Genomic DNA, 16,429 nt, shown 5'->3' on the forward strand with positions numbered 1-16,429 from the left:
AGTAAGAATGACAAATGCAATCCTGCAGCCCTGCGGGCGTTGCATCTGCAAACTGTCAAAGGTCTGTGACTCGTACCAACCTTGTGTGTGTATCTGTTGATTTTTGCGTAGTTATACATGTGTTGTAGAAAGTGAATGAAATGCAATTGCAACACTGAATTGTAAACCCCCCCCCCCCGTTCTAAACAGAGGTGGGAGTTTCTTTAGTGATTGAAACTAGACTCTTCTTGTTAAAAGTATCCAACTGGGTCTGGTTCCAATTTACAATATGCACCTGGTAGAGAAGTGAACTGAGAATCAAAATATTGAATCACAGTGATTGGGCTGCAGAATAATGAATGTACAAGTATGTTGACTTTGTGATTATTATTTTTTTTCTGTCAATAAAGATAATTTTGCCTCTATGGATTAACAAATATTTCTTCAAGATAAAATTTACACAGCAATAAAAAATAAATATCTAAGAAGCTTTCAACATTGAAAGATAAAAGCATGCTATAGAATGTGTGCTGATGCTATTGTGTACTCCCTCTGTCCTGTGCTGTTCATAGAGGCATAGATAAACTCACACAAACTGACACACTGTAGCCACTAGTAGAGGGAGATGAAGATTCACACACCCAGAAAACTGAGCTACCAGCTGTTCTGCAATGAATTACAAAATCTCACGCCGGTCAACTAGAACTTTAGACAGGCTACAGAAAAAACTGTTTTAATAAAATACTGTATTTGAGAAGCTGCAATGAGAATTTCATATAACACAGGAACAAATTTAGGGTATAAAAAAATGAGGATGTGCTTTAGTGGGCATGTCCATTGAGGCATTATTTTTACCAACAAGAGGAGCCCACTGGCCCATCAGAGCTCGCCCGGTTCCGAGCAGCTGATTGATCTCAGAACTTTGTCAAACTGGGTCTTAAAGGATCCCGGTGATTCAGCATCAACCACACGGCGGGGTAACCCATTCCATACCCGATAGCAACTACTCCGTATAATTGCTACCATCATACAAGGGTTTAAAAAAACACGAAAGTTTTGTCAGTTTGCTAATTTTAAACGTTCATGTAGGATCTCTGTTGAAGCATATGAGCTGTTTGAGTCAAAATAACAGGCGGGAAGCTTATAATGAATGGAAACCCACAGCAGGGCAGGCTGGTTGGTGCAAGAGCACAGCGCCGGGTCCCCTGCTGTAATCATTCCTGTACTGCCGGAGAGAGGGGGAGCTGATCCGAGCTGAGAAGCGGGCTGGGCAGCCAGCATGCCAATAAAACCACAGGCACTGCAGATAACACTGTAGATGCATGCAGGCGTGCTGACAGTAACGTTAACAGTAAAAGGGGTTTTTTTTTTAATGGACTAGTGTAACACACACACACACATTAACACAACATTCATACACGTATATTTACGTTTAGGGTTACAACAGGTTTCCGGTCCACCATCGGAAGTGCAGCAGTTTGCAAGATGGCCTCCTCGTATGTGTCTGGTGAATCTGGTGAGCTTGGGGCTGTTCGTGCTCTTTGTAATCGTCTTTAAAGATAAGGTCTGCCGTGTCAGGACCAGATAACTCGCTGTAAACACAGAGCGGTGCTCCGTGCGGGGAGGGACGGGAGCTGCGGGCTGGGCGCCCGGTTTGAAAGCGCCGGTGCAGGCGTGCTGCTCCGTGTTTGAATTGATATCTGGGAACTAAAATGTTATTCTTTAAGGTTAAAAACGTGGAATCATGCTTCGCACTACTACAAACCGGATTTAAAAAGGGTTTTTTTTTTTTACAGTAACGCCGACTCTCGGTATACGCCCACAACAGCGCTCAGATCCAGAGACGGGTTTCTTCCATTCAAACGTGGTTTCCCACAGTTTTAAGACACCAGCATAGAAACAGCATGGTGTTCTAGTATCTGATCGTACTGAGCAGCAGTGAGGCTGTCTGCGTGTGTAAATGCGAGCAGCACTGCGGAGTGTCTCGGTCTTGTGTCTGTAGCATTGCTGAAGGATCTGGTTGGAGCAGAGTCCCGCAATGGAGTAGATTCGGGGTTGGGACGGCGACAGCCCTTTAAGTGGCGCCTCTGTTTGCTTTCCCCAGGGAAGTACATCGCGGCCTCGCAGCGGCCAGACGGGACCTGGAGGAAGCCTCGGAAAGTGAAGGAGGGATACGTGCCCCAGGAAGAGGTGCCCGTGTGAGTCCCCCCCCTTTTCTCCGCGCCATTCACCTGAAAGACTTGTAGCGTTGAATGTGTTAAATGTGTTTACAACACGTAGCACAAGCTCTGCCTTGTCTTCCTGCTCTTTCACCTCTCTGACACATTCCAGCTTCAACTCTCCATTAGAAATGCCGGGATAATTAGCAAGCCTGGCAAGAGTGTTAGCAAACGCAAGTAATAGGGAATTAAACACCGCTTGATCTAAGGAAGGTGATGCTCTGCATTCAGTTGTTGAGGTTTAACCCTTAGTGGTCCATTTATTCAGCGCTTGTCAGGCGCGTCAGGTCCAGTTTATTTTCAAATGCCCTGTTTATTTTACACATGCTATTTTAATTTTTTTTTTCAGAGTGAAACAGGTTTAAAAGGCCCTGCGTGTAAACAGCACACTCAGTACTGTATCTCCAGGCAAGCCCCACCCCTTGTTGGCTGTATTTTTCACATACCTCTTTATAGACGTGCGAACTGATAAATCCTCTCCTGATCACTCGTTTTATCACCAAACTCCTCAATAATGCGATCCGAGTCATTATTGTTTTACTGTAACATCTCAAAAAGCTCTGCAGATGTCTGTGATATTCTTTGAGCGCTGGATGCAGAAGCAGCTCTCTCCTTGGTTTGTGTCCGTGTTATCTCTGTGGTGCAGGGGCTGTGTGTATTGCTCAGATACGCCCCTTTTTTTCGGCTTCTTTCGGTCTCGCTCGGCCAACGAAAGGTTTTCTCGGCTTATTCTGGAGAAAGAACGATTAGAGACCTGTGCTTGACGTCTTTTTGATGATGTCGGACTGGAAAGGGGAAATCGTAAGGTTGGACCTGGTCCGACAAAGGACCGCAAAGGGTTAAACATACGTTCCCTTCCCTAGTTCTCCTTGTTATATGAACAGAATGTTCCAGGACAGTTCATAGAGCGCTGTAGTCATTTCAGTCATGAGGAGAGCCAGACACAGCCCACTGTTCTCCTCATGGCACTTATTCTTCACTGTCATCGTTTGTGGGATAACTGCAGTGCTGCATGAATGTTCATGGGGTGTCCTCCAGCGACCCCCTTAATGGTTCAAGTGGGTGGGGTAGATTTTCTGTAATTTGCTGAATGTTGTTTTTCTTTTCTCAAAGCTATGAGAATAAATACGTCAAGTTCTTCAAGGGCAAGCCTGACCTGCCTCCGGGGATGAATCCCGAAGTGGCACAGGCCAAACAGCAGGGGGCGCCAGCGAGCACAGACACAGCCGGGCTCTCCAAAACAGCCAAGCGCAACCTGAAACGAAAAGAGAAGCGCAAACAGCAGCAGGACAAGGGAGGCGAGGGAAAGGAGGAGGAGGAGGAGGAGCCGGAGCTGAGCGCTGCAGTGGAGAAGCTGGAGATCGGCAACCGGGCCCCCCAGCAGAATAGCAGCAAGCCCCAGCAGCAGAAGCAGGAGGCCCATGCCAGCTCTGCCACTGACAAAGCCAAGAAGATCAAGAACCTGAAGAAAAAGCTCAGGCAGGTGGAGGAGCTGCAGCAGAAACTGGACAGTGGAGAGGTGAAAGAGCCGACCCCGGAGCAGCTGGAGAAGCTGGCGCGGAGGAAAGCCCTGGAAGCCGAGATCGCAGAGCTGGAATCGTAGGCAGGGCTGTCCTGCGTTCACTTACCTTTCCATCCCAGGACCTCAGAGAGCACATCCGCCCATCCCTTTCCAAACAGCTGTCTTCCGCAGCAGCAGAACGTGTGTAATTCATAAAAATACATTTCAGTAGGCAGTCGGTCTGTCAGTGGAAGTGGGCTGAAGGCTGGTCCATACCACACTATAAACTGTACTCTATACACTGCACTGTACACCCTGTGGATCTGGAGTTGAGGGGGTCAAGAACACAGAACTGCTTGTCGGGGTGCTGGGACTGAAATTAGCTTTTTGTAAAGTTAATCCTCCAGCCTGTAAGCAGTGCTGTGTTTTAGAGCTAGGAAGACCTTGCCGGATAGACTCTGAGCGATCAGGCCCAGGCTAAGCCTAACCCTGCTAGACCCACCCTGATTGCCTCTGTCTTCTGGCAGATCATTTCTCTACAGCTTTAAAACCAACAGAAACCTTTTTATTAGCACTGCTGCATTCTTAAAGTCCCTGGTTATGTTGCTATTGTATTTTCACTTTGCCTTTTATTTGATCGTTGTTGCTGTTTGCAAGAATTCTCAGTGGCTCTGTAACTCCAACATTGTGTTATTCGCTGATGGAGGGCAGCCCAGTCCTGGCACTTAGGATTCTCCAGGCAAGCCCAAAGCAAGCTGAAAGACAGTAGGTATTGAGATAGACATGCTCATAACTATCAGAGCGACAGAAGCACTCCGAACGATTGCAAACAGCACACTATAGTCAGGGCAAGTCGGGTGACATTTGAACTGACTGTTTAAAATGAGTGCTGATTGGGTGTGCCCGTGTGTCCCTCAGTCCTGTTCAATTTGATAGGAAAATAAGGTTCATTTTTTTTTCCCATCATTACTTAATAGAAGCCAGGTGTTGTTGGCTTACCTGTTTGTTTACATCCTCTCTGCAGGGAGAAACTGAAGCCGGCTTCTTGTGACTCAAACACATACGTTTTGGGTTTTGCTGTGTGCTTAAAACGAAACACAATGCCAGTATAGTGCTCCTAACTAATCGTGCACTCCCTTTTAAAATAAGGCTGTAGAAAAACTCCACAGCTGTGACATATAAAAAGAGGAATGATTCTCGGCTCCAACATATATGCAATATCAGAAAAGCAATGCCGAAATTCCTGTGCTAATGACATTTTCTTTTTTGCTGCCCCTTTAGCTCAGTGTGTTTGCATTCATTGGGAGTGCTTCTGGCTGTAGCTGCTCAGATGCTGTGGTGTTCGTGTTCTCTTTTTAGAAGTCTGTGGAGGTGCTCAGAGTTCAGGAGCTGTGCTTCTGTTCTGGCTGCCTGCCTCAGCCACATGTCCTGGAAGCCACCTTGCCGTTTTCCTTCAGTTACACTGCAGTGCACTGGATAGAGCTGGCACTTAGTAATATAAAACACTTTGCTTCCATTCTATTCCATTACAGACGACTAGGGCAGGCAACGAGAACTCGAGAACAGCTCCGGGACACTCTGTCACCTATCAGAAACAGCTCCGAGACACACTGTCATCTTAACACAAAGATTGTATAAGTATTGAAGTATAAGAACTCCTGATAATGATTACAAACACCATGAAAAGGGGAGGGGAAAGTTTAAAAAAAAACAAAAAACTATGAAAAATTCATTTTAATCTACTTTTAAATATGCAACGACCAGAATGCAACCAGAAACCCAACAGGCTAGTTTGTGCGTGCGTGTGCATGCGTGCGTGCGTGCGTGCGTGCGTACGTGCCTGTGTGCTGGGAGAGTTGTTTTTTGAACTGGACAGGTTCACACTGCTAATAGTGGCTGTGACTTTTGGAAGGGACTTGTTAAAAGCATGTATATGCTGTTTTCAGTTCTTTGTGTTTTTCAGGTTTAGTTCTCTATTGCACTCATGTATGGGGTGTTGGGGTTCTGTCTACCATGCTGTGCCCATCTCCTAACTTTCCAACACATTTCCAGTGTCTGTTGTAGGCCACTGTCATGAACCAAGCTTTACTGTAAAAAAAAATAAAATAAATAAATACATTTGTTACATTGTGCTAAAAAAACAGGCGATGGAGCCAAAGTGGCTGTATAGGAATCCAGTTTCTTAACCTTTAGGAAGATAAAGGACTAAGGGGAAGAAACTGGCTCCATTGTGGCTCCAAACATTGTCAGGATCATGAACTAAACTGACTTCAGCGGGAGCCAAAATGGCAGACCTGTAGCTGCAGTTTCCTCTCTCTGTGCTGTGCGGAGTATAGGAGCTGATTCAACTGTGGGCTCCAACAAAACTGCCAGGAGGTCTTGTATAGTACATCCATTTTTAAATAAAGTTTTCCACAAGGACAGACTTTGTGATGTGTTGTTTGTTTTGGGGGGAGGGGGTTTGGTACTCCTCAGTCCAGCCCTGAACACCCCCTGCGTCATGCTGTCCCTGCCCCTGTCATGAAGACCGTCCATGGTGCTGAATCCTGGGGGGGAGGCTGACTGATTTCACTCGTGACCTGGGCAGTCAGATTTGAACCCTCTTGTCAATTTCAATGAAATGGTCACCCAAAGCAAGGAGATTTCAGTCTGAAGCCCAGGTAAGTTAGTAACACGGTGTTAGAACACTGGCCTAAGTATAAAAGTGTCTTTGTTAGATGTTCTGAGTTAACTAGCATGTTACCTAATTAACCCTTTGTCACCAATTATTGTTAACAGGTGAGGGTCCATGATTACTGTAAAGATAGGTAGCGTAGGCACAAGTTTGTCATTCCTGAATGTAAGGGAGCAGAAAATGGCAAAATACGCTCAGATAAGCAAAGAAAAAAGATAGTCTGTAATTACTTTAAGAAATGAAGGTCAATCTCGAAGACAAATCGCAAGAACTTTGCAAGTGTCTGTAACTGCTGTGGCCAAGACCATCAAACGATTTGAAGAAACTGGCACTCATGAGGACTGAAGAAGGTTAAGCAGGCCAAGGGTGACCTGAGAATCAGAGAATAAGTTAATAGTGGAGCAACAGAAAAACTTGCATATCAAATAATTTGCTCTTTAATTCAGGATTTGCAAACATGTAAAACACAAAGCTACTGTATACTTGCTGTGGGCACATGACATGATTGCAGCGAGACCAATGGAGTGGGTTTGACCTACAGAGGAAGCAGCATCCACAGCATTGTCACTGAGAGATGTGCAGATTCCAACACAAGCAAAGAACCTAAAGATATTCAACAGGAGCGAAGGTGGGCAGCGATTGTACTGCTTGTTCTAATAAGGTTTTCAAACCTCTGGTTCCTTCAGTAGGGTTCCTGCTGAGTTACGCGGGCAGACAAAGCATGGGGAGAACATAATCACAAGTTGAGATGTGATTGTAAATTAAATCCCTGGTAGTAATGTCAGTAGTCCAGAGATATTTTATGCAATAGCTTGTAATAAAGTATTTTTGAGCAATAATGTTAAACATTCATTTTTAAAAAAAATGTAATTGCTGTAGTGCCCAGGCCCTTCCTGGCAGACTGGCAGAGCTATTTCGGGACACTGTGGCCTGCAGCGTGGCTCAGCAACAGGAAGGCTGGCATGCAGACAGACAGGCGGAGAGACTAATTAGAGAAACAGTCTGAAAAATAAGCAGGCTTGGATTCTTAATAGCACTGCTGTTTACTGTGTATTCGTGTTATATAAACAGCTATTTCAATGGGAACTGCGTGGTTTTCCACAATAAAAGTTCAGTAAATTTAACAGTTTAGCTACTGCTTAAAATCAGCCTGTATTATCAGCAGCACACTGAAGCATCCTGGGAGCAGAATACAGGGAGAGACAATGGGGACAAGCTCCTGTTAACATCACACTGGTTAATATCAATCGAACAGACAGCTGCTTAACCACACTTTGGGAAACGCATGAGATCAGAAGGGTTAATTGGAAGTAAGTTGCTGTGCTGTATTGAAACGCTGTGACTAAGCGGTACAGCCCAGCATCGAGAGTGATGTTTGTAACTATCTCTTTTAATTATGACCATGTGTTGTACAAGTACAGTCATCACACTGCATATTGAAAAGATTTTTTTTTGTTTGTTTGTTTTTAGTGCAATGCCTCTAGTATTATATTTCCAGATCCCCTGTGTTTCAATGCTTATAGTGCCAGGTTATTGATGAACTGCTCAGGGCGCTTGAAGTGAGATTAAGTGGACTTGTAAATAACAGGAAGTTGGCTTCAGAAGGACGCTACTATCTCGTGAGAAAGAAAACAGTTTAAAACTGAATAAGAAAGTGCATCCGTCTGGCTCGCTGGCCCATCTCTATAGCACAGTCGTTTTTATACAAAGAGCGAGGAGTTTTTCTTGTATAGCTGTTTCATATTCCACAATCTCATTTTGGAATCTCTCTTGCATTCTACGACAGAATGGCCGGGCGAGTCACATTGTTCTGAAATAACCCTGTAAAAAAATGCCTCCTATTTTCTGTTCTGAATGCCCCTTTATCTAATCTCCACGTGTGACCCCTGGTCCTTGTTTCTTTTTTCACGTTGATAAAGTCCCTTGGGTCGACATTGTCAATACCTTTTAGGTATTGAATGCTTGAATCAGATCGCCGCATAGCCTTCTTTGTTCAAGACTGAATAGATTCAATTATTTTAGCCTGTCTGCACATGACATGCCTTTTAAACCCGGAATAATTCTGGTCGCTCTTCTTTGCACACTTTCTAGAGCAGCAATATCCTTTTTATAGCGAGGTGACCAGAACTGAACACAGTATTCAAGATGAGGTCTTACTAATGCATTGTGCAGTTTTAACATTACTTCCCTTGATTTAAATTCAACACTTTTCACAATATATCCGAGCACCCTGTTGGCCTTTTTTTTATAGCTTCCCCACTTTGTCTAGATGAAGACATTTCTGAGTCAACATAAACTCCTAGGTCTTTTTCATAGATTCCTTCTTCAATTTCAGTATCTCCCTTATGGTATTTATAATGCATATTTTTAGTTGCCTGCGTGCAGTACCTTACACTTCTCTCTATTAAATGTCATCTGCCATGTGTCTGCCCAGTTCTGAATGCTTTGTAGGTCATTTTGAATGACCTTTGCTGCCGCATCGGTGTTTGCCTCCTATTTTTGTGTCGTCTGCAAATTTAACAAGTTTGCATATTCTACTAGAATCTAAGTCATTACCTTCCTTACTACAAAGGATTAAGTCCGAAATCCTCCAGATGTTTTGTGACTGTAATCTATGACTTCCTGGAAAAAGCTGTTCTTTGCCAAGAAATTTCCCAGCAGCAGCAGTGAGATATGAGCGTGTTGTGCTGCAGAGATGAGGGAAGAACCAGGACCGTTTCAAGGTCAGCAGGGAAATCCCACAGGCAGGCATCTCCTTTTAGTAATGTATCCGACAGACCATTCAAACACACTTCAGACCAACATGCATTCATAACAACTGATCAGTAATGACACCCTGTTGTTTTAGGTACAAATGTCATTTTCATTTCTTTTTATCATGCTGTTTGATGGTATTAAGTCTTGCTTTGGGGTTGTCTGGAGAATCCTCCCTGAACAGCCTTCCTCATCCAATCAGATCACGACAACATGACATTTCAACTCTGCCAACCCTACCTGCTTCAAATGTATCTAGAGTTGAAAACGACATTGGTTTGAATGGAGGGAGGAAAGCTGTTCTGAACCAGCACTGCGGATTCTCCACACAAGCTCAAAGCCAGCGCAAGGCCGATTTAGAGAAAAACGATTATACAGAAATGAGGGGCACACCTGCTGGGCTGGACTTTGTCCTCCAGGGGGCGGTAGCTCACCTCCGCTGTGGAGCTCCTGTAGAGTTGATTGGCTCGGGGATCGGAGGACGATCTGACCGTCAGTTCTCCTGAGCTGTGTGAGAAGTTGCTGCAGTGAGGAATGCATATCAAGGTAAGGAAATCGATCTTAGCACTCTGGTCAGTACCCTGTGATTCTGACTTCTGGTAATCACTGCAGCTCACCAAAAAAACACACAAGGTGCCGTGAGTCCATCGCACTCAGATTTGTGGTTTGTGAGGCTGTGTTAGTCACAGAGTGTTGATCCTGATCTGCAAACAAATATCCTGCAGTGCTGTTTAAAACAAACCCACAGCTAATTCAGTACAGTGTCTAGTATAGAGAACTCAGTGCTATACTAGGGATCTGAGAGCCAGCTAATTCAATACAGTCAGCTATAGAGAACTCAGTGCTGGGGATCTGAGAGCCCAGCTAATTCAATACAGTCTACTATAGAGAACTCAGTGCTTTACTGAGGATCTGAGAGCCAGCATGTTTCATAATTGTAGAAACATTTTGATTTACATAATCTGTGTTCGTAGCAGTTTTCTGTACTCGAGGCTCTTTTAATCAGAGCCCCTCTCCACCGTGGCTCATTGTAGAAGCATGCTGGCCTGGATTCTGTGATTCAAAACAGCAACAGCATAACAAATGACAGACCCTTTACTGGAGATGACAGTGTGATACACAGGGCTGTGAGTGCAGCTTGGCAGCCAAGACAAATAAAGTATCACTGGAGTTCATGCACAGTGCTAGACGCAGGCAAGCTCAACACTAACAAGCAGGCTGACGCTCTCGTCCCTACAGATCTCAATTCCCTGACTCTTGATTAGACTCATTTACTTGGCATTGTGTGGTTAAACTAGTCTTACACAATTCTGAGAGAGAGGAGGCCATTCGGCCCATCGATGCTGGTTCAGCTCATAGGCGCTGATTGATCTCAAAACTCTGTCAGGTCTCAAACTTCAGGATCCCAGTGATTCAGCATCAACAGTATGACCAGGCAGCCCATTCCATCCCCTCACCACTCTGTCCTAAGTTTGACTCTGCTTCCAGCTATCACCTCTAGTCCCGGTGCCTGTGCTTGAAGTATTAATTAGGGTTAACTTTGTCAACTCCTTCTAAGATGTTACCTTTTTAATTAAGCCCCACCTGATTCTTCTTCTAAATAGATTATGTCGATCTAGGCTGCTCTTCGTTGGTCTCCAAGGACACAATGTCCTATTTATAAATGTACGTGGGGCTGGTGGAGTCCAAAGGTCATCACATTGTTTAAATACTGCGTGCCTGGCTGCTAGGATTCTCCAGACAAGCTCCAAGCACCTCAGAGCCAGCTAAAGGCAGATTAATGATAACTGAGTGCTAGAGCAACAGAGCCAGAACCATGCCAAAGATTGCAAACACTAAAACAACAAAGGAATTCAAAAGTGACACTTGAAACTACGCTGTCTGCACAGTGTGTTACAATGATGCTGTGACGTCCGTCTGTTCTTCATTTTGGGAAATCCTCTGTTTCTCACGATTGGAGTGGACCTATAATCTAATTTCCTGTACTTCATGGGCTTATGTCACAAGCATGTACAAAACACAAGAGCCAGGTGACATCATAGCCTGTCACACTAACACTCACAGGCAGACTCACGCTGGGAGGGGGGGGGGGGTCGCCTGAGCTGTTTGGGAGAGCCAGGAATTGTAGCTTGGTTCTAAAACACTAAACATGTGTAATCTGATCTAAAAAGTGGTCAGTGCTTCACCGTGCCAGGAAAGCAACAGCTTCAGAAATGCCTGTGTTTATGTTTGTTTATGTGTATGTTCTCAGTTCCCTTATATCAACAGATCAGTGTGCACAGTGGTGATTCAGAAACGGCGCAGCATGTACACACTGAAAACCCAGGAATACTGACAAACTACAGGGCAGAGCTATGACTGTCCGAGCTGCATCCTCACAGCGATCTACTCCAAACTGTATATATATATAATTGCAAGTAGAGCCAGCCCCCCACAACAAGCACCACAGAGCTTGAACTCTGGCAGGAAACAATTGCTCACCAGAGATTATAAAAAAAATACTGCATGGGGTCGTGTGTGATAAATGATAATCGAATGCCTACCCTCGGGGTGAGATGCTGGGTTAAACCTCTTGGGTGGGCATTCAGTTATCTTACCACACACTAACCCATGCAGTATTCTCTGCACATAACGGTGCTTGGTTGCAGAGTTGATAATAATACATATTTGTTTGCATGATAGACTCAACTAATTTTGTTTCATAAAGTTGAATGAAAGCTGCTGAATAATATTACGTTAACATATTGAATTACACACCGCTTTGTAGCTTTCCATATCCTTAACGAAAAACTGACATTTCAAAACCTAACATGAAATACTGTGCTACAACTGGTAGACTTTTGCGATCTCATTTTGCAGTTTCTTTGATTACACGATGTTAATTAAAAGATTAAAATGATGTTCATTTTGTTTTTCTTATTTTTATTGATGGAAGTGTACAGCAGGCGAGGCTTCTTGTGTGATCACTTGAAGGCTTTTCAGTAAGTTGACAGTCAGTCTATATCCGATGTGAAACAGGGCTCAGTGTGCAGAATGCACTTCACAGACTCTCCTTTAACACAAACACAGCCAGCCAAGCCACATGACAGCAAGCACTGGTCACTGCAGACCAGTGACTGCTCAGGGTCCATGCTGTCTGTGGAGCAATACAGGGAGGCAATGATAGCACAGCTACTGTGGCATGAAGATTGGGCTGGGGAGATTACATGCAATGTGTCACTGCAATCGGATTACGTTTTTCAGTCCTTTGTAGGACAGGTAACTAAACCTGGTGATGGATTACACTTTATGTGAAAAAAATTATGTGGTTACTCTTCGTTACATTTAAAAAAAAAACAAATAACGTAGAAATCAGAAAGCGCTTCGACAGTGCAAGTGAAACCCTGCATGTCGCACGAACGCGCTTCTCACATCCTCCTGCTGGAAGAGAGTCGGAGGAGGGAATGAGGGGGTTCCACAGCTGCGTCTTCAAAGGATGTCCTGAGGGAGTTACAATCGTGTTCAAGCAACTTGTAACTGTAACAGATTACTTCTGAGAGTAAAGCTGCAGACCCAGATATCTTTATTGCAATTTAAGAGTAAATTGTTGTAATTGTTTTAGATAGTTGACGACTTTTGTGTATTTTGATTATTGTTTTAAATGTGATTTGCCTGTCTCTTAATTGTATTTTATTGTGTATTTGTTCTTGTTGTCTGATTGACTTGCTGCTACCTGCTTGGCTAGGTCTCACTCTTAAAAGAGGTTTTAATCTCAATGTGACTACCTAGTTAAATGAAGGAAAAGAAAAAGAAGGATACACATCTGTTTGTTTGACAGCCTCATTATTGGTCAGAGCTTCGTGTTCTTCTTGGTTTCCTGTGCAGGAGTGGTGACACTGAGTTTTGCACAGCTGCCCGCCCTTGCAATGGGGCTCCCAGCCAGGCCAGTGTCGAAAACTCAGCCCAGCGTCTCAGTTTCTCTGCAGCAGAGGCACTCTGCCCTGCTGACGTCAATGTGGATCGGGCCACCCTGTCCCTGTGTAATGGGCTTGTTAAATCTGCAGCCGTTTGAGATGACTGTGATAGAATTGTTTTACAAGAAACTGTGGTCTATTTCATTGAGGGCTGTGTCCGGTGTGAAGTCCTTGTTTTTTTATTGCAGGGGTAATTATTTTGTATGAGCGTGACATAAAGCCCTTTTAATAAAGAAACGACATTGTTTCTTCATAGTCTTGTTGCTCGTTGAATTTAAAGTATGGTTATGATGGGGCGAATGAATTAATTCCATATATATGGAAATTGTGATGAAGCGTGGTATTGTCAAGACCATCTAATATCACACACAAACTATTTTATAAAATAATCATTTCCATTGCTTTGTACCAGGATCTGTTTCCAGATATCCCAACATTGATCACAACTGATGAAAATAGAGGCGCAACACCTTACCAATAGATCACAGACCACGTTTCCATTCTTTATGATTTCCTATTCAAAAAGAAAAAAGCAAGCACAATTTTATTACATTGTATAAGGGTGGATACATATTGTTTGAAGTTATGTGAACAGGAATAAGGGAGTGGCCAATATATTGAATTAATGAGACATGACCTTACGTTACTGTAGACGGCAGTAAAATATTAAACAGTACATTATTTTAGTCAGTTTACAGAACATTTAAATGACTCCTATTTTTAACTGACTCCCATTCTTTGAAAGACAAACACCTGTTAATTTGAAAAGTAACACATATCTGAAGTGTCCACCGAGTTGGTTCAGAGCACAGCACTATGATCTATCACTGTGACCCACGTCTCAACTCTGAATCACAATCCCCTCCAAACAAGACGTCAGACAAGCGCGGAGTCAGAACATGAACTGTAGCTCTCAACAGAATATAACAGAGCTGGGAAGATCTTTGTACGGGAGAACCACAGCTGACGTTATTGACGAAAAGCCAACGGTATTAAGAGAAAGGGCCAAAATCCACATCACTGGAAAAGATTGTGAGTGGGAGGGAGGGAAGCAGTGTGGCTCTAGTGGTTAGAGCTGAGAGACTGGGAGGGAGGGAAGCAGTGTGGCTCTAGTGGTTAGAGCTGGGAGACTGGGAGGGAGGGAAGCAGTGTGGCTCTAGTGGTTAGAGCTGAGGGACCGGGAGGGAGGGAAGCAGTGTGGCTCTAGTGATTAGAGTTGAGGGACCGGGAGGGAGGGAAGCAGTGTGGCTCTAGTGGGAGGGAGGCAGTGTGGAGTGGTTAGAGGGACTGGGAGGGAGGGAAGCAGTGTGGCTCTAGTGGTTAGAGCTGAGGGACTGGGAGGGAGGGAAGCAGTGTGGCTCTAGTGGAGCTGAGGGGGACTAGTGGTTAGCAGTGTGGCTGAGGGACTGGGAGGGACCGGGAGGGAAAGCAGTGTGGCTCTAGTGGTTAGAGCTGAGGGACTGGGAGGGAGGGAAGCAGTGGGCTCTAGTGGTTAGAGCTGAGGAGGGAGGGAAAGCAGTGTGGCTCTAGTGGTTAGCAGTGAGGGAGGGGGAGGGAGTGGAAGCAGGTGGCTGAGGTTAGAGCTGAGTGGGAGGGAGGGAAGCAGTGTGGCTCTAGTCTGAGGGACTGGGAGGGAGGGAAGCAGTGTGGCTCTAGTGGTTAGAGCTGAGGGACTGGGAGGGAGGGAAGCAGTGTGGCCTCTAGTACCAATCTCGACTCCCTGGCACTCCTCCCCTTCGTAACACCGAGATCACTAATCAGCAACTCCCTGGGACCTCCCTCCCTTCGTCACACCGAGATCACGAATCGTAACTCCCTGGCCCTCCCTCCCTTCGTCACACCGAGATCACCAATCGTAACTCCCTGACCCTCCCTCCATTCGTCACACCGAGATCAGGGAAGCAGTGTCGACTCTAGTGGGCCCTCCCCCCCTCGTCACACCCGAGATCACCAATCGTAACTCCATGAACCTATTGTCCATGAGAGGGACTGGGAGGCTGTGGCTCTAGTGGTTAGAGCTGAGAGACTGGGAGGGGAGAAGCAGTATGCACTAGTCAACACTCCACTCTCCGCTCTCTAGCACTGTCATTACCAGCACCTTCATACTGGCAGCTCTGTCAATTGTCTGAACCCCAGGGAGACACAAGCAACAAAACACACCGAAATTGACCAGAAACAGCACGCAACGGTCAGGAATGACGACTGACACAGCCTGTATTGCGGTCTCCTTCGCTTTACTGTCAGTGACGGGCACTAACATAATGAATCTCACCAGCTGTGCACTTCTATTCGTGACATAGGTCTTGAATGTGCAGTATTGAAAGAAACACATGCTTGAGCAAACATTTCAATTTTAAACCAGGCTAGCTTATACTGCACCAGGTTAAGGAATGCTCAGTTAGCCAGTAACCCTACCCCAAAGCAATGCTGAGGTGTGATGACCTGGGAGGTGCAGGTATACAGATTTTCTGAAAATAACACATGGAAACTCATCCTAATGTAATGCATGCCAATGTTTTGTAAGACACCATGGGACAGCAGGACTGACACAGGGCTGATTTCAGAAGCTCGGTTGACAGGTGCTTCCATGCCCAGAGTGAATAGATTACAATGTGTCTCACAATGAGAATTCGAGAGTGGTAATTACCGAGTGCAGGGCAGGTACAGCGTCTCTTCAAATGAACACCTTGCAGACTTAAACGGACACTTTACTTGCAGAGAGATACGACAGGTTTATATTTGTCCAGATCCCTTAACTAAAGACACAGTTGAGAATTCTGGTCAAGCCTCTGGTCGGCTCTGGGCTGCAGTGACTGAGTTGGACTCCTAAGCTGTCATTTAATTATTTGTAGTCGTTTGTTAGTGGGAACCACAGTCTGAACCCAAGAGATCTGGAGAGCCTCTCTACTTTGATCTACATACAACTGGAACACACAGCTGCTGCCAGCAGAGCTTCCCCTCTGAGCTCTGCAAGGGAGGGAGAGAGAAGTGGGTTCCTGGCCTGTCTGCCCCTCGGGGCCTCACTCAGGCAGGTCTTCGGTATTGGAGCTGAAAAAAAACGATTGAATGTACAGTATAACAGCCTCCTTTTTCTCAGCAAAACATTTTAAAAAGAAATCTCTCCCACACGGGCAGCCAGATGTTGAATTGTTTTGGGACTTTTCCTCCCCAAAATCGATTTCTGTAACTGACTGGAAATAATATTAGAATTTATTACCACAATAAACATTGCCTAGAACAGCAAACCGCCCCCTCACACTGGGTGCGCAGATTATACTGGCAGCCAATCCTGTGTGTTTGTTGTGACCGCACTTTGCGGTCGATCTGTCAGGGGCCGGATTTGAGTTTG

The 16,429-nt window shown here is 45.0% G+C and overlaps 1 protein-coding gene across 1 annotated transcript; it reads left to right on the forward strand.

Annotated features, from left to right (window-relative positions):
• The first annotated feature begins 1,224 nt into the window (after positions 1-1,224).
• pym1 (PYM homolog 1, exon junction complex associated factor) lies at positions 1,225-6,122 on the forward strand. The gene is made up of 3 exons (XM_041241920.1): positions 1,225-1,495; positions 2,084-2,177; positions 3,312-6,122. The coding sequence occupies exons 1-3, from the start codon at positions 1,465-1,467 to the stop codon at positions 3,799-3,801; spliced, it is 615 nt and encodes a 204-aa protein (XP_041097854.1). The 5' UTR covers positions 1,225-1,464; the 3' UTR covers positions 3,802-6,122.
• The last annotated feature ends 10,307 nt before the right edge of the window (positions 6,123-16,429 follow it).

The sequence above is a fragment of the Polyodon spathula genome, unplaced genomic scaffold (genome assembly GCF_017654505.1).
Source record: "Polyodon spathula isolate WHYD16114869_AA unplaced genomic scaffold, ASM1765450v1 scaffolds_829, whole genome shotgun sequence".
Taxonomy (NCBI): Eukaryota; Metazoa; Chordata; class Actinopteri; order Acipenseriformes; family Polyodontidae; genus Polyodon; species Polyodon spathula.